General features: G+C 38.1%; 1 protein-coding gene across 7 annotated transcripts in view; it reads left to right on the top strand.

The window, feature by feature from the left end:
• Positions 1–8208: 8208 nt before the first annotated feature.
• The window catches only part of ETV1 (ETS variant transcription factor 1), a 94241-nt gene continuing 78017 nt past the window's right edge, over positions 8209–24432 (top strand). The window contains exons 1-6 of one of the 7 annotated variants that reach the window (XM_061164997.1): positions 8211–8372; positions 8471–8667; positions 8780–8938; positions 9792–9879; positions 11242–11289; positions 20525–20578. In XM_061164997.1, the coding sequence (XP_061020980.1) occupies positions 8894–8938; positions 9792–9879; positions 11242–11289; positions 20525–20578 (235 nt within the window). In that variant the 5' untranslated portion in view covers positions 8211–8372; positions 8471–8667; positions 8780–8893. The other 6 variants (XM_061164998.1, XM_061164999.1, XM_061165000.1 and 3 more) reach the window with 6 other exon arrangements.

Raw genomic sequence — 24432 nt, 5'->3', positions numbered from 1 at the left:
TGTCTCATATATGTATGTATAGGCACCTTTATGCACACTTTTTCCTTTAGAACAAAATATAATTCTGTATCTGCTCCTTGCTTTTATTTTTTAAGATGCTATGTCATGCATGACAAAGTATTGATGCTTTTGAACTGTGGTGTTGGAGAAGACTCTTGAGAGTCCTTTGGACTGCAAGGAGATCAAAGCAGTCAGTCCTAAAGGAAATCAGTCCTGAATAGTCATTGGAAGGACTGATGCTGAAGTTGAAGCTCCAATACTTTGGCTACCTGATATGATGAGCCGACTCCTTAGAAAAGACCCTTTCACTGGGAGAGGTTGAAGGCAGGAGAAGGGGACAACAGAGGATGAGATGGTTGGTGGGATCACCAACTCAATGAACATGAGTTTGAGCAAGCTCCGGGAGATGGTGAAGGACAGGAAAGCCTGGCTTGCTGCAGTCCATGGGGTCGCAAAGAGTTGGACACTGCTGAGTGACTAAACAACAATAGCAAGTCACATGTAAAGCAGGATTTACAAGGTCGATACTTCCAGGGATCAGGTAAGTAACATAAATAAGAAAAACAGGAGTTAGGGAACAGGTGTGGACAACAGCAAAACTGATACCCATGCTCCTGTACACAAGGGGGAAGTGGGATTCAGCTCCAGTTGATGGTTGCTATGTGGGAATTTGGTCTCAGTTTTATCATATCCTTTGATTTGCCAAGCAATAGTGGAAATACAAACTTTATGTGTTGACATTGAATTTTCCAAGTGTGTCAACATTATGTGGGTCAAGTGAAACATGTCCAAACTAGTAAACATCGCAGGTCTCTCTTTGGACTTCTGGTAGAGGTCCAACCCAGGGTTTCCCCAGAATGATTCAGAAGCCAACTACAACATAATTCCTTGCACAGAATTTTCATATGATGTGCTGCTGGGCTTCATTTCAGGTCTACTGAATCAGAAACTCTATGGATCCATCCAGGAATATGAATTTTTAACAAGGAGTTTCTTATGTAATCTCAAGTTTGAGAACCAAGAACACAGCATACTTTTTAACAGCTACATATAACCTCCATAATTGGATCCTAAAGTAAGAAATGATCATACTGTGTTAAAAACCATGTCCTTATTGGTGGGTATTGAAGTTGCTTCTAAATTCCCCCCTACCCCATGAACAGTATGAGAAGGCAAAATGATAAGATACTGAAAGAGGAACTCCCCAGGTCTGCAGGTGCCCAATATGCTACTGGAGATCAGAGGAGAAATAACTCCAGAAAGAATGAAAGGATGGAGCCAAAGCAAAAACAATACCCAGTTGTGGATGCGACTGGTGATAGAAGCAAGGTCCAATGCTGTAAAGAGCAATATTGCATAGGAAACTGGGATGTTAGGTCCATGACTCAGGGCAAATTGGAAGTGGTCAAACAGGAGATGGCAAGAGTGAATGTCGACATTCTAGGAATCAGCAAACTAAAATGGACTGGAATGGGTGAATTTAACTCAGATGACCATTATATCTACTACTGTGGGCAGGAGTCCCTTAGAAGAAATGGAGTAGCCATCATGGTCAACAAGAGAGTCCAAAATGCAGTACTTGGATGCAATCTCAAAAACGACAGAATGATCTCTGTTCATTTCAAAGGCAAACCATTCAATATCACAGTAATCCAAGCCTATGCCCCAACCAGTAAAGCTGAAGAAGCTGAAGTTGAATGGTTCTGTGAAGACCTACAAGACCTTTTAGAACTAACACCCAAAAAAGATGTCCTTTTCATTATAGGGGACTGGAATGCAAAAGTAGGAAGTCAAGAAACACCTGGAGTAACAGGCAAATTTAGCCTTGGAGTATGGAATGAAGCAGGGCAAAGGCTAATAGAGTTTTGCCAAGAGAACGCACTGGTCATAGCAAACACCCTCTTCCAATAACACAAGAGAAGACTACACATGGACATCACCAGATGGTCAACACTGAAATTGGACTGATTATAGTCTGTTCAGCCAAAGATGGAGAAGCTCTATACAGTCAGCAAAAACAAGACCTGGAGCTGACTGATCATGAAGTCCTTATTGCCAAATTCAGACTTAAACTGAAGAAAGTAGGGAAAACCACTAGACCATTCAGGTATGACCTAAATCAAATCCCTTATGACTATACAGTAGAAATAGGAAATAGATTTAAGGGACTAGATCTGATAGACAGCCTGATGAACTATGGATGGAGGTTCGTGACACTGTACAGGAGACAGGGACCAAGACCATCCCCAAGGAAAAGAAATGCAAAAAGGCAAAATGGTTGTCTGAGGAGGCCTTACAAATAGCTGTGAAAAGAAGAGAAGTGAAAAGCAAAGGATAAAAGGAAAGATATTCCCATATGAATGCAGAGTTCCAAAGAATAGCCAGGAGAGATAAGAAAGCCTTCCTCAGCGATCAATGCAAAGAAATAGAGGAAGACAACAGCATGGGAAAGACTAGAGATCTCTTCAAGAAAATTAGAGATATCAAGGGAACATTTCAGGCAAAGATGGGTTTGATAAAGAACCGAAATGCTATGGATCTAACAGAAGCAGAAGATGTTAAGAAGAGGTACCAAGAATACACAGAAGAACTGTACAAAAAAATCTTCACAACCCAGATAATCACGATGGTATGATCATTCACCTAGAGCCAGACATCCTGGAATGTGAAGTCAAGTGGGCCTTAGAAAGCATCACTACGAGCAAAGCTAGTGGATGTGATGGAATTCCAGTTGAGCTATTTCAAATCCTGAAAGATGATGCTGTGAAAGTGCTGCACGCAATATGCCAGCAAATTTGGAAAACTCAGCAGTGGACACAGGACTGGAAAAGGTCCGCTTTCATTCCAATCCCTAAGAAAGGCAATCCCAAAGAATGCTGAAACTACCACACAATTGCACTCATCTCACAAGCTAGTAAAGTAATGCTCAAAATTCTCCAAGCCAGGCTTCAGCAATACGTGAATCGAGAACTTCCAGATGTTCAAGCTGGTTTTAGAAAAGGCCGAGGAACCAGAGATCAAATTGTCAATATCTCCTGGATCATCGAAAAAGCAAGAGAGTTCCAGAAAAACATCTATTTCTGCTTTATTGACTACGCCAAAGGCTTCGACTGTGGGGATCACAATAAACTGTGGAAAATTCTGAAAGAGATGGGAATCCCAGACCACTTGACCTGCCTCTTCAGAAACCTTTATGCAGGTCAGGAAGCAACAGTTAGAACTGGACATGGAACAACAGACTGGTTCCCAATAGGAAAAGGAGCACGCCAGGCTGTATATTGTCACCCCGCTTATTTAACTTATATGCAGAGTACATCATGAGAAACGCTGGACTGGAAGAAGCACAAGCTGGAATCAAAATTGCTGGGAGAAATATCAATAACCTCAGATATGCAGATGACACCACCCTTATGGCAGAAAGTGAAGAGGAACTAAAAACCCTCTTGATGAAAGTGAAAGAGGTGAGTGAAAAGTTTGGCTTAAATCTTAACATTCAGAAAACTAAGATCATGGCATCTGGTCCCATCACTTCATGGGAAATAGATGGGGAGACAGTGGAAACAGTGTCAGACTTCATTTTTTGGGGCTCCCAAATCACTGTGGATAGTGACTGCAGCCATGAAATTAAAAGATGCTTACTCCTTGGAAGGAAAGTTATGACCAACCTAGATAGCATATTAAAAAGCAGAGACATTACTGTGCCAACAAAGGTCTGTCTGGTCAAGGCTATGGCTTTTCCAGTAGTCATGTAGAGTTGGACTGTGAAGAAAGCTGAATGCCAAAGAACTGTGGTGTTTGAGAAGACTCTTGAGAGTCCCTTGGTCTGCAAGGAGATCCAACCAGTCCATCCTAAAGGAGATCAGTCCTGGGTGTTCATTGGAAGGACTGATGCTGAAGCTGAAACTCCAGTACTTTGGCCACCTCATGCGAAGAGTTGACTCATTGGAAAAGACCCTGATGCTGGGGTAGGGGCTTTGGGGGCAGGAGGAGAAGGGGACGACAGAGGATGAGATGGCTGGATGGCATCACTGACTCGATGGACATGGGTTTGAATAAACTCCAGGAGTTGGTGATGGACAGGGAGGCCTGGTGTGCTGCGATTCATTGGGTCGCAAAGATTCGGACACGACTGAGCGACTGAACTGAACTGAACTGATACTTAATACTTCAGTAAATGTCCTTTTGCACATTGCTTCTATATTTATAGATTTCTTAAATTAGGATTACTGGGTCTAATTAAGGTCTATTAGACATTGTACATTTTAGGGTCTAGTATATACTGTAAATTTACTTTAAAAAGGGTGCAGAAATTTACATTCCAGCCAGAAATATATACGAGTGTCCTCATCCCAACAGCAAAATCACTGGGCATTAGAATTGTTTTTCTTCTTGATAGAATAAAGATTTAAAATTTTTCTTTTTTTAAATGAAAAATGTTCTGACTTCCAATGCAGTTAAGAATTTTTTTAGAAATCACATGTTTACATTTTCTCTATTTGAGGAGTTTGGAGATATTTCCTTGTTGAGAATGGCGGGTTAGAGTGGGAGCTAACACCTTGTATACAATGTCAATTTCATTGACACCTTTACCTGCTTCCTAGGGTCTACCCTCCTCTGAAATTGCTGCTTCTCTTCCCACAGGGAGCCCACTATAGCCACTAATTATCTTTCACCATTCTGGTGTATATTTCTGAGTTTTATGTTCACTTGTTCATTCCTATGCCCACTTGGCTATTTTACCAGTCTATCTTTTCCTTATTTATTTGATGTAGCTCTGTGCAAACTAGGCCATTAACAATTCACTATAAAAAGTATTTAAAGAATTATACAGGTTACTGTTTTACTTAATAATCTACCCAATTTGAACAAAATTTTATTTAATTTCAATCATATTAACCCATTGTAACAATCAATACCCTTAGTTTCTTTCTCTTTTTGCTTTTAGATATGTGCTCTATTTACCACCATGCATTTTCAGTATAATGCTATAATAAGTTAACTCCAGAATAATAGTGATTACTATTTTATTAAATAACAGCAAAGGAACTATAAAGATTTAAATAGCTTTATATGCAACTTTCCAACCTCAGAAATGGATTTTTATGGGGGGAGGGGGAAGAGAAACGGGCTTTCTCTCAAGAGTTTTAATTTCAAAACCCAAATGGAATTTCAAAATACAATAAATGTCAAAGCCTCTTGGCCTCTGCTCTGCCATTCTATGCCTGAAATCCAGCCAAACTGAAATTTTCCATTCAAGAAGAACTGGCACTTACTAAGCTGATTTTTAAAGACTCACTTTTAAAAGTAGTGGAAACTTTGTGTAACTTTGGACGTTCCTCTCTGTGAATAGAACAGCTGCCTCTGTAGACATTTTCCACAATGGTAATGTTTTCTGAAAAACGAATTTTTAGCCCTTTCAATGTCTTCAGCCACTGGGTCTACTGGTTTTTCCCAGCGCCAAGCATAGAAGATAACCAGTAACCAAACTACAAGCTAGTGTCTCACTAAGTATCAGGGCACAAAAAGAACAGATAGAAAAAAGACAGAAGAGAAAGAGAGAGGAGGGAGAATAGTCTGATAGTCCATTTGCTATACAGAAAGATTTATCTCAAAACTGTGTGCTCTTTCAACAAAACTGAGCTGTAGCCTGGCTTGTCTGCTTTTTCATGTATCATCATATTCAATTGCTGCTAAGATCACACAGTTAAAAGCTGAGTTAACTTAAAGAATCCAGAGAGGAAAATATAGAGTCCCTGCAATACGTAATCAAATCCGAGGATTAAGTCTCCGCTTCTGTTTGTCAGTCCAGCCTAGGTGGGGAGAAGAGGCAGTGTTTTGGGGTGCCTATGAAAGAGTGAAGTTTTGGGAAATGGAAACAAACTGTCAGCCAGCGAAAACCTGCAGTGTTCGTAAAGGAAGCTTTAAAAAATTAATAAACTATGGGATGCATCTAAGGTAGAAATGAACATTACGGAATGTTGTGAAAAAACTGAAATCCATTTTACTGTTTGTCAGTCTAAAAGCAGTGACTTGCAGTAGCGAGCAAAAGTTCCTAGCTTGTCTTTAATACTTTCTCACACCTCTCCTTAATTCTCTTACTTTTCTCTTTTGCAGCTCTTCTCCTATGCAGTGTACCCTGGAATTAACCCCGAGTCTTCCTTTGATTTCTAACTCCCCTCCCCCCCGCGACACCCCGCCCCCGCCCTTTATGCTCCCAGACCCAAGCCTACTTTTCCTCATCTTCTAATATTTGTTGGTTGATGAGGCTTGGAGGAGGTAGCGAGGCAGAAAAAAGTTTTGTGGTTTGGAAAACTTGGGCCTTTGTTGTGTCATTTCCCCTACCGCTCCCCGCCCCCAACCACGTGACCAAGACAGGCCGGAATTTTGTGAATGGAGCTGAAAGGTGGGTGCAAGGGAGGGAGAGGCTCCGCCTCCTTCCCTAAAGCGGCCAATCTCCTAGCGGAGCGCTGCGGGGTCAGCAATAAACAACAATGGGCTTGGAACAGACGGTACGTTATTGGCTGCGGAGAGAACCTCGCGGGGGCTGAGCCCGAAGCTCCGCCCCCTCCTGTTACCCTGGTTACCCGTCCGGCTCCAGCCACACAGAATGTCTTTGGAAACTGTTGCCCAGATTAGAGGGGCTGGGCTATCCCAGGAGTGTTGGGCGGCCGGACACGCTTGCCGCTTGATTGCACCCTCGGAAAGTTCCGGAGAGCCTCACTGTGCCGGCCTTGAGGCCATGCTGCGCCCAAACCTCTCCCCGGCCGGGGTAAATGTGCGGTTCCCGCTTAAAATACTTGTAGGTGCGCGCCTTGGGACCGGCTAACTCTGATTTACTGCTTTTGAAGAACTCACGGTGTGTGCCCTTGCTGTCCACAGTTATTGGGTGTTTCCCCAGTATTAAGGTTTTTAATATTATTATTTAAAAAAAAAATTGACCCTTGACTTCCATAGGTCCGGAGTCTTGTGCGCTCATACCGCCGTTTAATATGGCTCCATAATGTCCCATTTAAGGGAAAACGTTCAATTAGAAATTGAGAGTTGCAGCAAGTTTCCCAACGGGCTGAACAGCTGCCGAAAACTTCCTTTGGTCTTGAGCTCTGGTCGCCACCAGGATCACAAATGAATTTTAACACCAATGAGTCCCCGGTGCCATTCCGAGGCCTCTCAGCCCCGGTTGGGCCGAGGCTTTCTTAAGTGACTCTTTACAGCTCTAAGCCCAGTTGGAGGGTCAGGCAAGTGGTTTCAGAATTGCAGCCCTCCCTTTTTAACATCCTAGTCATTGTCCTTGAAACCCGACTCCCCTTCTCCCCTCGCCACCAACTCCCGGCTCTGGCAGTTTAAAAACTGGAGAGGAAGCGAAAGCGTCCAGTACAGTAAGTGACACCCTCCGCCTCCGTGTATACATAACAAAAGCTCAGGAAACGTGCGAGTCCCTGGATATCCGAGCCACCCAACCCATCCCTGCCCCCCGTCCCCCCTCCACCGGGGACTCGAAGCACCAAGTTGCAGCGCACACGTGGGACACATTTGATTTTGTACTTTTCCTCACTTAGATAGCTCTGCAGTTTTCTCAATTCCCTCTCCCAACGCAACCCTTCTAAAAAGCAATCCCTCTGCTTCTCCCAAGGGCTTTCCCCACAGATTTTACTGTCCCATGAAAGACTGACTTGAGGATGACGTTTTAAAAAAAAAAATGTTTTTGATACACCAGAACGGTAATGGTGGGCGTTGAAAAACGGGAAGAGAACTTGGGCCAAAAGCTTAGTAGGAACGAGGCTGTATTGCGAGGTGGGTATCAGGTTCAAAGTGGAGGGACTGGAGATCTCGAGGGAGGGTGAGGTAGGAGACTAAGGACGCACGGTCTTGGAGGACAGCGCTTCAGAGTGTGTATCTGACGCGAACGAAAGTGCTTTAGGAAAGTGCTTCAGCCCGATAGTGGACCAAACACACCAGTTAGAACTGGCGACTCGATACACATGGCTTCGGTGTCCCCAGGCGCCTTAATAATAAGCAGCGGGTTAGAACGGCAGTCGATTTGCTCTGTGGAGTTTCCAGGCTGTGGTCACAGCGCCGGCAGGCACGGCACTAGCTTGGGCAGAGGGGCGCGGGAGATTCACGAGAAGGGGCAGCGAGCCTGCTGATTGACAGCCCGAAATCTGATCTTGTGAAAGAGACGCGGAGCCAATGGGAGGCAGCGATCCATCAGTTTGGATTGGAGGCCCCTGGAGGAGAAGTAGAGGAAAAACCACCGAATTGAGCTCTGTCAGAGGCGCTTTCGGCTTCCAAAGGGGAAGTGCTGGGCAATAATTAATGTTTTTATTAAAATTGGAGGGAATTTTTTGCAGCCGTTCGCCTAGCGTGGCTTTCAGGTGGGTCTTTCCAACAACTTTTTATGTCTCTCCAGATAATTGCATGGTTGTGGGTTGCAAAAACTATCCTTATGAAAGAGGTGTCTCCGTCTCTTTAGTCCCGTTAGGTGCAAAGCAAGTCTCGCTGATCGCCATTGCTAGTTTTGCACACGTTTGCGAATCAGAGCTGCCCGGGGTACATCGACCGCGCAGGGAAACATCGAGAGTGAAAATAAATACATCGCCTCTTGTTCGAATTTTTGCTACTGAGGAAAATATGTAAATTGTGAACTCTCTTGGCTCTCTTTGGATCCAGGTGAAGGAGGCTGTGTAGGGAGGGTTATTTTTGTGAATGGGACTGTCGGAGGATAATTAGCTATGCAAATTCAAGAGCTTCATTCATGATTTTTTTTTTTTTTTTTTTTTAGCCTAAAAGCCATCTTGTTCCCCTCTAGGTTGATAGAAGTCCAGATCCCGAGGAAATCTCCAGCTAAATGCTTAAAATATAAAACACTGAGCTGAGATTTGCGAAGAGCAGCAGAATGGATGGATTTTATGACCAGCAAGTGCCTTACATGGTCACCAATGTGAGTGATCAGTTCGAAAGTTGCTGTTTATAAACTTGACTCCGACGGAGGGGAGAGGGGGGAGGAGGGCGAGTGAGAAGGTGGGGGGGTGGGGGGAGCTAGGGGGCTGGGACTGCAGATACTTTATCTGCTTTGTTGCCACTGTAGGGCGACTCTGCTTCTAGAAGCCCAGTCTTCAAAATGAGCTTACCTTTCAGTGATTTGGATAAGGCATAGTTTTGTTTTTAAGACCCCCTCCCTTTTTTTTTCTGTTTAAAGTGCTCAAGATGAGTGGAAGAGGAGGAGGGCAGCAGCAGCTGCTGCACTCAAAGTTTTTGGCTGGGTTTGTCTGCCACATTGAAAAGAATGAAGTTGAGACAAATGCTGACACTTTTTTGTTTACATGGGTTTTGTTTCCTTTTTTTTCTTCTTCTTCTTTCTCATTTCTCTCTTATATTTTTCATTTCACCACTCTCTTTTTGTTCTTTTTTTAGGGGATTATCTGAGAGAATAAAATTCAACTGTGTTTTAATCTAGCTCCGATCTAGCCTAAAAATGACTTTAAGTGTAATTGCTTAATGTTGTTTTGATGCTGAGATACCATGAATCTATGACTGATACACAGTGTATTCAGCTCCGCACAGGGAAGCAACCCTCCCTGGCTGTTGAATTCTCAGCAAACGCTTTCACTGTCAAATGGATGCAGAAAATAGATATTGGGATTGATACCATGGACTTTTATTTTTCTGTTTAAGGAGAGGATCCAGTAGACTTATGTATGCCTCTGTGTGTGTGTGTGTGTGTGTGTGTGTGTGTGTAAGTGACATCTGAGGTTTACATTTTTTTTTAAAGAATTTTATCTTTCCCTTTGTAGAATCAGCGTGGGAGAAATTGTAACGAGAAACCAACAAATGTCAGGAAAAGAAAATTCATTAACAGAGATCTGGCTCATGATTCAGAAGGTGAGGTTTGATTTAGAGCTGAATTCCCCCTCTTTACCTGTACTTCCCACCCTCATAAAGAAGAGAAGCACTCAGTCTTACCTTAAGAATAATAAACTTTCAAATGACTGCATTTAAGCAAGACTTGTATTTGGAGCAATTAACGTGATGTGACAGTTTGCTGTTTTATGGCCCTGTCACAAACTAATGAAAGAAGGAAATAATAACTTAAGAGTGACATCCTTCTTTTAAGCATTTTGTATTTAAATACCTTTGTCCATGTGGCATATAAGTAATCCCATACACTAAGGTAACAATTTGAAAATGTCCAACAGAGAGGAACAAATTAGACAGCTATGCACACTGCTTAATTACTCTTTTTCTCCTGCATTAGAAGTTGAGCAATATAAGTGACTGTTTGGTTTCCCATCTCCTTACACTAAACCATATACTGTTAACAAACTTTTCAGAGATGGTTTTGATGACCGCATGGTGAGGTCATAATATCTTATTTATAGGCCTTTTAAGTGGTCAATGAATTATAATTAAGGCCTAATTAATAATTATAATATATATTTAGGAAATTAAGTTGCAGATTCTTTTTATGAACTGTTGATAGGAGGTCAATATGCTATCAATTATTCCAGCAGTATGGGGGCATTCATAATAAACTTAATAAACTTAGATTTAATTATCAGAGTTCAGTTTGCCATTTATATTAGGTATACTGAATTCTGAAACTTCTTCAGATCTTCATGTAAGTAGGAATAAGTTACACATACCTCTCCCTCCCCAGTGACAGAATACACAGTTTTGGACTTGATAATAAACAGGTGCCAGGAAACTATTTGCTTTTGTAAACCTATTAGAAATTTTCTTCTAAAATCTTGTATTTAATAGTTGTCCCTTTGAGTTTTGAGGCATTGAACCTCAAAACATATAATACTTTGAGAATTATACCATGTACTGTTAAATCTTTGATAGAAGACTTGGAAGATAGAAATAAAGTGTTATTCAGTCTTTCTGATTTTTCCCCTAACACTATTTTAGCAAGAATTGAATATGGTTAAAAAAGGTTTCTGAGGATAGACATACCTTCATCTCAGCCTTTTTGAGTTCTACTGTAAGTGTGTTGTTTGAGGTCCCTAGGCTTATTTTTTAAGCTATGTGTTAAAAGGGGGTAAAAAAGATACTGAGAAGCATTGCTTAGTAGGCAACAAAATGTGCAGGATTATTGATATAATTATGAATCCTCATTTCTTTATTGATGCCCCTCCCCAAATTGAATTGATCTATAGGACTAATTTCATGACAAACATTTCCATTTAATGTCACCTAAAAGGTTTGCAAATCTTTTGTTTATGTCTTTGACTTGTTTTTTAGAACTCTTTCAAGATCTAAGTCAATTACAGGAAACATGGCTTGCAGAAGGTAAGGCAAAAAATTGCTTTCAAAGGAGGGGAAAAGCAACTCTAGAAGGGAAAGATAAAAAAAAAAAAAAAGTCCTGAACTTGCTGTCTTAATGTTCAGCCCAATTAATTGAGCTCTAAAAGAGCCACCTCATGTGTCATGCATACATTAGAGCCTCTGATGAGTTTGTCTTTGGGGAATCTGGGACTGCACTACCCAGTGTCATCACAAATTACCAGGAGAAATTGCTTCCAGCTCACAATCACATCTGCTTTTGGCAAGAACTAATGCACCAAGACTTCAAGTTCTAAGCCTCTGTTCAGATTTTAATTGCAATTGATCAGGTTTATATTATTGTACCTCGAGAGACCTCCTAGAGCCAGAACCCGGCTTGCTGTTTCCTTTAGAGCAGCGCATATCATTATTTGGTGTTCTGGTGGAGGACTTTTCTGATGGCAGAAATTAGTTTCACTGGGTTCATCGGGACGGGATGCTTCAAGATTTAAGTGCAAGTGTCTTCTTTCCACCTTGCTCACAACACAGAACGTTAGGTGTGTATCCAATGCTAAGGATATCTATGGCTTTAAAATAAATCTTAGGGGGATTGTAAGATTTTTTAAACGTTTTCTGTGTGTTACTATGATATGATGTTTGTTGAAATTGACTTTTGCTGTTTTATTGCTTGTATTAGGATTTATTTAATGTAGCAAGGAGACATTTAAAGGCATTGCTTTTAATTTTGATTGCTTTTTGATAACATTTTGTGTTGCCATCTATTGTATCTTTTATTGTGTGAAACTTTATAGGAACAGGAGATACTGCTTCAGTACAGCTTTATGCAACTTGAGATATGTCTAATGTTGAGGGACTTTTGTTGGCGTCTATAATTTGAAATTTTTCCTTTGGATTTGTTATGCTAAATGTGAAATAATAATTTTATTATATTATGTGTCTTGTGGGAAACACAAAGAGAAAATTATAGGTATTTAAGCATTGAGTACAGTTGTGTTATTTCTATCTTTACATTATATGAGAAACATGCAATTTTTGGAACAGATTTTTTTAAAGATGGTTCAAAGAAGAGAGAGGGTCTTTAAAATGGAATTGAGCATTGCTGTTGCTACTTTGAGGCAGACTGCTATGTTTTTTCGGGTGGTCTTGCTTGTAGTTGATCAAATTGCTGTTAGCATGTAAAATAAGTTTCTTTGTGTTCCTGATATCCTAGTTTTTCCAAAGAGCTCCTACAATCTTTATGAAGCTTTTAAGTTAAATAATAGCTTTTCCAGGAGCCCTTTGAAAGAGTGATTGTACTTGTATGTTAATGAAAGTTTTAGTTATATTTAAAGGTCATTTTGCTTGTCTCTGTAAATGAAACTTACTGTAATAGATTACTTATTATTGCAACATAAACCATATATTCAAACATAACTTTCTCAACAAAAATCTGCACAGAGGCTCTTGCATGAACTTTTGTCTGTTAAGTTTTGCAGAGTTGAAGGTTGTAAGAACATTACATTTATGAGGGAATTTATTCGCTTTTCCAAAATACCTTCTAATATCTATTTTAATTGTTTTGGAAGGTTTGTTGGTTCCTAAGATGTTTAAGTCTCACTGTTTCCAAGTCAGTGCACTTGCTGGCAGATTTTGAATGTGCATAGCAACTCTGTTCCTGGAATTTAAAAATATGAAACTGTGACAGACTCTTACCATTCTATAATCAGTTTCAGTGCAGTGTTTTACTTTTGACTTGTTTTATTTCTTTGTTACTCAGATGAGTGATTTGGTAATTTATCTGAGTTTATTTTAAAACTCTGCACTGAATATTCTTACCTGCGATAATTAACTTAACCTGTAAATCAGATCTGAAGATTTAGTTTTATATAAAATAAACCTAGAAAGTGATTGATGTATTTGAAAGAACATGGAGTTTTATTTGGAAAATAATTTATAAGCTTAAAAAAGTTCAGGGATTAATCCTTGGAGTGTTTTATTGAATAACCAGGTGGGCTCCTTTTACAAACCATGAATAAGACTGTATTTTAGAATAATTTAATTCTATGATGATATAAGCATTAACAGTAACTTGATTTTTTAAAAATCTAATGGTAAGAAGAAAGGTGAATTTTTCTTTTTATTATTTGTTAATGGGCTGCACATTTATTTTTATTTTTAGCAATTTTACATAATTATGATATTTGCATTAGCATTTTAACTTATTCTACATCTTGATCAACATTAGCTGAGATCTCAAAATTACATTAGTTTATTCGTTACTAGCTAGATCTGTTCATTTATGTCCTTCTGGACATCCAGAAATTAAACCATTGCCAAGCTGTCAGACTGTGAACAATTTACTTATTTCTTTTCATAATGTTTTATTTCTCAGAAGGATACCATAGAATTTAAGGCATCTTGACCCTTTAAAAAAAAAGATCATTAGCAATTAACCAAGTTTCTCCCCTGAGTAAGAATCCCGTTGGAAAGTTAAACAGGTCTAAAAATTTACTAGACAGGAAAGTCAAGGTAGTTCTGATGTGTCCTAGGAATTTTTTAAAAAATATTCAGAGTCCCTAAATACTTGGGAAACAATACATTCTCTCAGGTTTAATTTGTTTTTTTTCCTATAAGACTTTTTATAAAGTAGACCCAAAGTGCACCATTAGTCATAAGTAAATTATTATAGATTATGAAATGTGTTGTATGTCCAGGGAAAAATTTGGGGTAGATAAGGCAGGATTTATTTGAGGGTGGGGTTGGAACAAGTCTTTTCGGTTCACTAAAGTGTTCTCCAAAAAATATACTTCCATTCCACAGACCCCCCTGCAATTTCTGAACAGGGATCAAAAGTATGTTTTTGAAGAATATAACTTTATATTAGTATCATTTATGAAGTACTAACATTGCAATTTCAAGGTTTTTTTTTTTTTTTTTTAACATATATGCCACACTTTAATCACATCTCATTCTGAAGAAAATTGAAAAGGTAATGTCTTCAGTGGCCACAGTAGCAGTTAAAAAATGGAGAATGTGCTTATTTTAAATTTTGCCAAAGCCACTTACTTATGTTGTCATTTTCCATGTACAATTCTTTATTGATTCTTTGACTTTTGAATTAGATTACCATTGACAGAAAGGCAATTCCAATTATTTGATCCATGAAATAATGAGTTCAAATGTCAATTCTAACAACATCTTGGTAATATGCTTTTTTAGCCGTGCTTTAAGGAAAGGTATCCTAGTAATTCATTGTTACAATGGAACCTTTTATGTGTGGAGGACAGAAATAGAAGGATGTAAAAGTGAGGTAAAAGAGGCTCACATTTTTAAAAGTTACTCATTAAAGCTTACCTGCTAACACAACTTAGAGAGAAATGATACATTTCATACGTAACTAATATAAATATATAGCAACTTTTGAGTGCTATTTTTGATGTTGGTCTAGATGTCCATGAGGTTTCCTTTCGTCAGTAGTTTTAAGGATAAATGTCAACAGTGATTCGCTCCTATGAGGGCAGAATGTTTTTCAGTTGTGATGTAAGTTAAATTTCATGATGCCATGACACTTGAATCAAAGTTGTATCTCCAAAAATAATTTTTCTACACTAAAGGTTATTATTACCTCATGACCTCATGCAGATAAGCCTTTTCCTTTTGTTTTCTGTGACCTTCCATTAATAATCAGGTTTGCTGAAAAGCAGAGATGTCATCGTATCTCCTCAACTTTAGTGGTTGATACTAAATTTATATTCAAAGTCATTTATCATGAATTTCCTTAAATGATATGTGTTGTTACTCAATATGCATAATATCACCCACAATACATAGCTATTATAATGCATTCATTTTTATTTTTCAAAAATTAGACTTTCTTTTTGAAATCGAACATAAATTGGATATGTACTCTTGGATTTTTTTTTTTTTCTCTCCATGTGATGCAGTTAGGAGAAAAGGCTTAAAAAGCTTCATTACTTTGTGTGGTTTAAAAAAAAAGAGGAATTGAGAATTAGACATTAAATTACAGAAGTCCATACTATTTCCTAAGAGCTGAGCAAGAGTCATTGTGAGGGGGCAAGAGGGAGCTACTGCCCATCTTTTTCTTGTACCACGAAATACTCTAAACTATGAAACAAAGACTTCTTGTTTGGACCTGATTAAGGGATAGCAGTTGGAATAAACATATTCTGTTTCTCAGCATTTATTAACAATATATAAATGCATCTAGAGTCTATTTGCAAAATAGAAATATTTGTTAAAAATAAAATTTGGCTTTCATATAGCCTAGATATAGTTTGGCCAGAAGGTCCTAATATATGTTAATGAAATATTACTAAGCTAATTCAGTTACAAAAAATGTGTAATTTCTTAAATTTCATAGGAAAACTTTATTCCCTTTGACCAGTGTGCAGCATTATAATTAAAATAATAATAATAACAATAATAATAGAAGTCAGCTCTCAGTACCTTACAGAAAATGTTTTGCTAATAGCAACAGCTCTGAGCTATACTTAAGTTTTCAAACCTCTATATAAGTTAAAGTTAGGAAATTGAAGTTGATTTGAAGCTAAAAACAACTAAAACTTACTGTTTTCTTTTCTCTTAGAGCATACAGAAAGCATGACTTTATCAATTTTAAAGATTTTTCTGCCATGAAGGAATAGCCCCTTTTTTTGGCTCTTTAAATATATTTATGCTTCTGCATTAATTAATGCTTATACATTGGTACAATCATTTTAATGTTAAAAGCGGATGTGGTGTAAAGCCTGGCTTAGAGGTTTCATGATTATTTTGTTCCATGGCCTGAAGCTTCATTGTAGGATTAAACAAAACACGACTGTGTGAAGGTTGATTTTCTTGTTGTTTTATTTAAAAGAAAATTTGAATTTCTTCAGAGAAACTTGTTTCTTACCCTGTGAGAGGGAAATGCTATGAAGTTAAGCAATAGACTATTATAATCTTAAGATAAAAAGAGCATTTGAAGGATAGGCAAAAAAAAAAACAAAACGCATTTCTTTAATGCTTTGTGATTTTTTTCTCCTTCCTCCTTCTTTCCTTCCAGCCTTCCTTCATCCACCCATCCATCTATCCATCCGTCTTTCTCTCTTCTTAGTTTTATACATTGAAGTTTCTGTGACAAGTTACCCAATAGAGCAGGATGGATTAAATGTATGTAAATGTATTTATTTAAACATATACCTTAATGGATCTGAGCTGTATTGAGATAGAGCAGTAAAATTGGTGTGTTTATATTGCAAGTTCAAGTTGACTTGCTTTAACTCTCTGGAAGGGTGTGACATGAAAAGATTGCGGTTGAGCCACATGGCTCATGCTGGACTGTGTTTTTGTGAATGGAGGCAGAACTCCAGTTCTGCCTGCTTGTCTGGAGGAATTGCCGAGGAGATCAGCTGTCTCATTCACGGGCAGAAAGAATGACTCATACATCTTCCGCCTTGTTTGGCTCCAGGTCATTGTTACAGTGGATAGAACTGGTTTTAATTAAATATTAACCCCTTTTCAACTTGACATTTGTTTCATTTGTAATTTTTCCACTTTTTCCCTAGCTTTAAAAGAAAACCCGACAGGCGCATAGTTTGTAAGAATAAGACGGTTTTTCCTTGTCTGCCGCCAAACTTGGAAAATATTTCAACGTTCACCTTTTCTTAAGTAATGATTACTGCTTTATTTGAACATTAAAAGCAAGCACAAAAGCAAGACAAACTGTTTAAAAATTGTCTGCTCTCCACCTCACCCCCCTGCCTAGGCAATGTTAGTTAAGAAAGTATATATTAGAATTCAAAGTAAGGATTAATGATTCTGTGACATCAAGATTGTGATTAATATTTTCATGATTTTCTTTCTCATAATATGTATTGCAATATAATAAAAAAGAGAAGGAGGCAGGGAAACAACTTTCAATGATAATCTAGGTAAAGCAGATAGCTGAGTGCACATACTACGCTTTTAAAGCCAAAGTCCTGAGACTTGATGGCAGCTTGTCTATTAATGTGCAATGAACTGACAGAAGCGCTCCAGCTATTACCAATAAAATCCACATGCTTCATCTTCTTGAAAGCCTTTTATTGGTCTTTTGGTATATACTTTCTCTTCCCCTTTCTTACTTTTCCCCTTCCTCTTTAATTACAGAGTGTGGGAAAACATTTTCATTCCCCAAAGGTGATTATTCCAAGCATAGTCTGTAATAGATAGTAGTAAAATAACTATATATATATATACATATATATATATATTGAGGTTGGCCTCTATTGTTAATTTTCCTCTTTGGAGTGGGTATGGCTTGCCACAAATTTTCAGGCAGCTGTAGTTTGCTACTTCATAGAATTTTCGTGAATGGAGGCAAAAAAGGAAATGTATGATATGAGTGTGGCAATACTTTGTCATATTTTCCTTGCCCAGATCCAACTTGTGTTTTTCGTTAACTGCTTTCCTTTGACTCCAGCTTGAAATCAGAGATAGACTGAAGCCTTTGTCTATTTAAGTGGCATGCTGCTTCATTTGGTCTATTCGGTTTCTTAAGATTAGCTTCTGTGAAAATGTGAGTCATATGTTTTTTGTTAAAATTCTGTAATATGTTCAGGCATAAGTGTGAAGTATTTATTCAGTATGTTAAGGAGTTAGACTAGAAATAGCAATTCTTATTCTTTTTACAAAATTGTTAGTATGTAGCTATTTTCCGTCTTTGTGAGGTATAACTTCTGATTTCTTCTCTTCCTAAAGTTTTGCCTTTGCCCCCTCCACTCAACAACCTCCCCGCCACCCACACCCCACACATATGTCAACATATACTACTTATCCATCAGTTATTTTTATGCCTTTCTTGCAGTGATATATATCATGGAGTTGCAAATTTGTCCTATGATAGTAAGAAAAAAAAAGTCTGGCCTGTAGGACATTCATATTCTCTTACAAATATATTTGTTACTCACTTGCTATTTTTAACTATTCCTGTAAAAGGGGTATTACATTTTTATTAGATTCTTGTAAATGTTGGCTTTTTAAAAGCATAGTAATTGCTGTGGTTGATAACTTTGCATCTCAATGGGTTATCTCTGTTTAGCTGTTAATTTAGAGCAAAAACCAAAACATGTAGATATGATAGAAAAAATGTATAGGGTTTGATTCTGTCTGCGCACTGTCATTTATTAGATAAACATTTAAAACATTTTTGTACTTTTTTTGGTGAAAACACTTTAAAGGACACTCCTCTACATAATTTGTGAGTCTTTGAGAAAAATGAGGCTTACTGCAATGTCAAAAAATGATTATAACTAAGAGAATACTAACGTACAAATTTTAGCTGTGATTTTTGTTTTTCCATCTCCAATCTAATTCATTAGAAGTAAAAATATTAAACTTGCATTAGAGTAATTTGAGTAGTGGTACTTCCTGTGTGAAAGGGAAAACCGGGAGGGTGGTAGAGGTTTGGAAAGAAGAAAATATGTAACATTTTTTGAATATCTGCTATTGTGACTGGCATTGTGTTTAGACTATTTCATTTAGTCTTCATGAAAAATATGTATCATCAGTGTTAAACTGATGAGTAAAATGGAGTTCAAAGAGGTTAAAGAATGTTGCACAGTTTACACAGCAGAGCATAGAAAAATGATTTGAAAGTTGCTTGATTTGGTTAACCTTGGTATCAGATGTTAGTGGAACCTGAAGAAAATACACCTTTTCCTCCAGTACAGGCTGGTGAAATAGGCATCAGTTCTAATTTGGAAAAAATGTTCTTAATTTGTCTCACTTCCTTTAGTGGCAGGGGATGGAATTTATCTGTAATAAATTTAAGTGTTGGTGAACAGAAGAAAGTTGTTAGAAAATAGTTGAATGTCCTGCTGTGTATATTTTGGTAATTTGCAAGATTATCATTTATTCTGCTCTTATAGCAATTTTGTTCAACAAATATGTTTTTTAAAATCCTGTTAAATAAGCTGACACACCAGACATTTGAATTGTGTGTATGTTTTGTTTCTTTCATATATAGAATTTTTTAAATATCGAATTTCTCTTTATATGGATTTTTTTCTTAACTGTATTGCCAACCCAAAACTTTTTCAACAAAGACTGATTATTTTCATAAGAATTCGTCATACAGAATAGGTACTTTTATAAAAAGATTACATCTGTTTTAATATGACTTGATTAGATAAAAAGTTTCAGGATGAGGTAATATTAGTGAAATAATACTAGCTAATCAGGTTATACCTAAAGTTAATTAGGATGATAACTCAGTATATTTTTGCCAAATTAAAAGTGACTCTACTTTTATGTAGTTTGTGTGTGTGTAATTGTGCATATTTTTGTGTGTATATGGAAACTTGTTTTTGTAATATTATGTCAATTTGGAATAGGTTATTTTGATGCCTGAATTTTGGGATTTTGGAATATCAAAATAGGAATTTTGATGCCTGTGATAAAAATATTCTAGAAGTAAAAAATATACTTGTGTTTTGATTGCTGAATGCATTAAGCTCTTATTATTCATTGTTTTATTCCTTTACTAAAGACAGGGAAGTCATTTGACATTAGGGCTGATGAAATAGTGATATTCTTTTTGTTAGTGTACAATGGTCACCTGGAAAATATTGTGACTAAAAATATGAGGTTTATTTTTATTATTATTTTTATGACTGTGACCATAATCATTGAGATATAATATTTTATTCCATATGACCAAAATCAATGACTCTCTTTCACGTAAAAAACTTCGTCACGTATTTTGGCCAAATTTAGGGCAAATGTTAATTATGGTAGTCTAGCAGTAGGCCAACCACATCTAAAACAGACATTTCTAAAAGGCAGAGGGGTTTGTGTAATAACTACACATCGTTTGAAAGAATTCTGTGATAAATTTAAATGGGCTGCTTAAACATCGGCAGTAGGCAAATTGAAATACTTCTTATTCCACTCCTGCAAAAAGAAGCACTGCAGCTAATAGAATTCCTGTAGCTGCTTTTATTTTCATGTTTCTTTTATTTCCATGTGGCAAGTAAAATGCAGAGGAACTGCAACTGCTACCATTTTATTTCTGATATATGTGTTTTCTGGTTGACATTGATGATTGCTTCTATTTCCCTTCTTGAATTTTGCTGTCAATACCATTTTAAATAGGAGCTCACTGGCAAATAATCGTAGGTTTGGTCTCAACCTAAAAAGATCTCCCCTGAGAGATTTTACTTGACATTCTTTATGCTTTGGCAGTTTCTCTCTTAACTTTTTTTCTTTCTTTTTTTTCCTTCAGCTCAGGTACCTGACAATGATGAGCAGTTTGTGCCAGACTACCAGGCTGAAAGTTGTAAGTATAGCATGACTCATCTCTTGGATTTGTCTTTGCCGCCTCCTTGTATTCTTTCTCTGTGACTGATCTCCTCTTCCAGTGTCTTCTTGCTGCTGTGTCCGTGCCTTTTCAGCTTACGGTCACGAGGTAATTATTTGTCAGGTTGTGATAGCAGCAGAATTCCTCTGTGATCCGAACAGAGCTTAGGAAGACTGGTTGGACCTATTTGGTTAATATCCTTGGAGGAGAAACAGGGTGCGATCCATGTTCACTCAAGTGTTTACTTTCAGCTTTTCAGTGGGTCCACCAGGAAAGGTCTGAACGCTGATGGAGACAGTGGTTAAAATCTTGACGAGATTTATTGTATGGCGTAAAAATCTTGGCGCAAGCATTCTTTGGCTTATTGTTTTATTTTGCATTAATGAACATTCACTTGCTCGGATTTCATTTTCATCTTCATTATCTGCTTCCTGGACCCAGTGACACAAATGAAAGTCGCCATTGGCTTCCCTGAGAATCCCTTCAGTGTTTCCTTCCCTGAGCCTCACTCCAGGGCCTTTCAGAGGATGCAAGAGAAGCAATTCAGGGTTCTACCCTCTAATTGCCCAATGAGCGTTTTGCCTGTATAAACATGGTTGCCTCAGAGTTTACTTGTGATATTTATGGTTTGCCTCTATTAGCAAACTGCAGCTATTGACCTGAGGTATAAATAGTAAAGAAAAGGGTATAAATGCCACTGTGATCTTAAAACTGACCTAATACATTTTGTTCTCTTATTTATTTTTTATTTTTAAATTTTTTAAAATGAACATGGCATACCATGCCTTAGTTTTATTTATTTTATTTTTTATTTTTTTATCGTTTCTGACTGTGCTGTGCCTCATGTGGGATTTTAGCTCCCTAACCAGGAATTGAACCCGTATCCTTTGTGTTGGAAGTACGAAGTCTTAACCACTGTACTGCCACAGAAGTGTCACTTTTGTTCTTTTAGCACCATTTAAAGCTCTAACTTGTTTCATTTTTCCAGACCACTGACAGTTTCACAGGAGGCAGTAGCAAGAGCAACAACAGATGCTTAATACCTTACAACTTATCAAACTCGTATTTTCACACCTAATATCATAAATCTAATACAAATACCTACATTTCTCTGAGTAACAGATGTTTGCGTGTGGTGTTTTCAACTTTTATGTTTGGAATCTTCTATTTCCCAGGTGTCAAGGGCTGTAAAAGGTTTCTTCCAGATTCTCTCCCATTTTACATATTTTAGTTCAGTATCATTAAAGTTCTTTTTCATTTGTGGTAAAATATATGCATTCCAGAAAATTTATCTCTCGAACCGTTTTTAAGTGTGCAGTGTGGGGCTTCCCTGGCAGCTCAGATGGCAAAGAATCTGCCTGCAATGTGGCAGATGCGGGTTCAGCCCCTGGGTCAGGAAGATCCCCTGGAGGAAGGCATGGCAACCCACTCCAATACTCTTGCCTGGAGAATCTCATGGACGGAGGAGCCTGGCGGGCTGCAGTCCACGGGGTCGGAAAGAAGTGAACACAACTGAGCAATTAATACTTGGTGGCAGTCACACTGTTGTGCAAACATGAACACTATCCACCTGAACCTTCTCATGGTCTCTACTGAAACTCTCTACTGTACTTACTAAAAAATAACTCCCCACTTACCTGGCCCCCAGCTCCTGATAACTGCTATCCTATCAATTTAATTTTTAATCTGAAAAAATAATTTTCTGTGCTGTTTGGTGGCTGAATATAGTTATTAGACATCGGATTTCCAGAAACCTATTCAGCTGAGGTACAGACCTTCATTAGTGACTCTCAGAAAGTCCCAGAAAGACGATGGCTAAGGATAACAGCTTGGCAAGGCTTCCCCTTCTTTGATAAAGTATAGGAAGAGAATAGTCACGTTTCTGCATGTCCTTTCCTGTTAGGAACTAGAGTTCTTTCTAATACTCTACCTGTCATCTGAGTGGGAGAGTTAGTCTCATGGAGTCACTTTACATCTGAAAAAATTGGTAATTTTAATACCCTGCTCCCTGGATGCTCAAACTGTAAAGAATCTGCCTACAATACAGGAGACCCGGGTTCAATCCCTGGGTCAGGAAGATCCCCTGGAGAAGGGAATGGCAACCCACTCCATTATTCTTGCCTGGAGAATTCCATGGACAGAGGAGTCTGGCAGGCTACAGTCCATGGGGTCACAAAGAGTCAGATAGAACTGAGTGACTAACTTTTTCATCTTTCACAAACACCTAAAGATAATTGTTTACACCTTATTTGCCCCCTCTTCATTTTTCATATTCTTGGTTAATTCATCTTCTTGAACTCAGTTCCCTTGGTTCACAGCATGTGATTATTTTTCTTTCTTTTTTTACTCCTCTGATTACTCCTCATATCACTTATCTACCTTCCCTCTCTTGCCCAGGATTCTGTCTGCAAACCTTTCCTCTTCTTTTTCTTATGCTGTGCCTGCATAGTTCCGTAGACCAATAGTCTGTATCCGTACCGTTCAGTATAGTAACCACCAACCACATTCGTTACTGAGCACTTGAAATGTGGCTAATGGGTCTGAAGAAATTAATATTTAATTTATTTAATTTTTGTGATTTTAAATTTATGTGAACACGTGGCTATCGGCTACTGTAGTAGTCAGCACGGTTCTGTTGAAATAGATCTCCTACACTGTGTATTGTAGCGTTGGTCTCCAGTCTGCTCCTGTCTATTAAATATCTGCCCCGGATCCACCACTGGGGTCCTTGTGCAAGTTAAAACAACACAGCACCTCTGGACTCATCCCCTCCACCCTCAGCTGAGCATCAGCATAAAACACCATTTATGCAACACCCCCTGTTTTCACTGTGAGGCTTCACTGAACGTTCACAAATCTTTCATTTTTTTCTGCCCAGCATCTCTCTTCAACTTCTGTTGCCTAAGTTGATGATATCACCAATCCAAGCTGAAAACCTTTAATTTATCTTCAGTCCCTCCCAGTTCTTTATCATCACTCCCTTTGGTTACCAAGTTGTTGATTCTACCAGTATCTTAATTTCATGGTCTCATTTCCATTTCTCTTTCACTACCTTAATTCACACCCATATTCTGCCTCCACTGAACTTGTGAATCAGCCTTTCTGTGGGGGTTCTTGCCTTCAGATTTCCTTCCATTCTGCTCTCTGCAATGATACTGACGCACATCCATCTGACTTTGTTAATTTTCTTTGAACTTCTCTCAGCAAAAATCCTAATTTAGCTGTACAGAACATGGTTCCGTGACCTGGGCCTTGGCTACATTTTCAGTTTTAACTGTTGCTTTCCTAGTACCCTGTCCCTCCCCATTCTCTAAACTTGAAGCTTTCTCATTTTTCAGTTCCCCCAAAGAGTGAGCTCTTTTATGCCTCTTTACCTTTGCACATGTTCATTTTGCTTTAACATTTTTAAGATCTTTCTTTGCAGTCTGGGGCATTTCCAGCTTCAGATTCAGCTGAGACTTCATCACCCTGAGATCTTTCTTGACCTTTCTTCGCATCCTTAGCCAGCAGAGTTAAGACTCATGACATCTTGTATGTTTCATTTATTATTATATCTTAGATACATGTCAGTAAGACTGTGAACTTCTTGAGAATTAGGATTGTGTCATATTCAGTATGCCTGACCTGTTTTAGAAGCACAGTAAGGAAAATTGTCATCATAACCACGATCAGCGTCTTAGTGCTTGTTTTCATTCAAGTATTTTCGAAGTCCCAATCCCCTTCTTAAGTTATAAACATATGATCATGCATTAAAGAATATATATATATAGCTTTCTTCTGGAAAACATGCTGAAACCATGTTTAGCCAGGCATTTTCAGAATGCTGAAATTTT

Source organism: Dama dama, chromosome 18 (genome assembly GCF_033118175.1).
Source record: "Dama dama isolate Ldn47 chromosome 18, ASM3311817v1, whole genome shotgun sequence".
NCBI classification, from domain to species: Eukaryota; Metazoa; Chordata; class Mammalia; order Artiodactyla; family Cervidae; genus Dama; species Dama dama.
The sequence above is the reverse complement of the archived record's forward strand: the minus strand, read 5'-3'. Positions and strand labels throughout refer to the sequence as shown.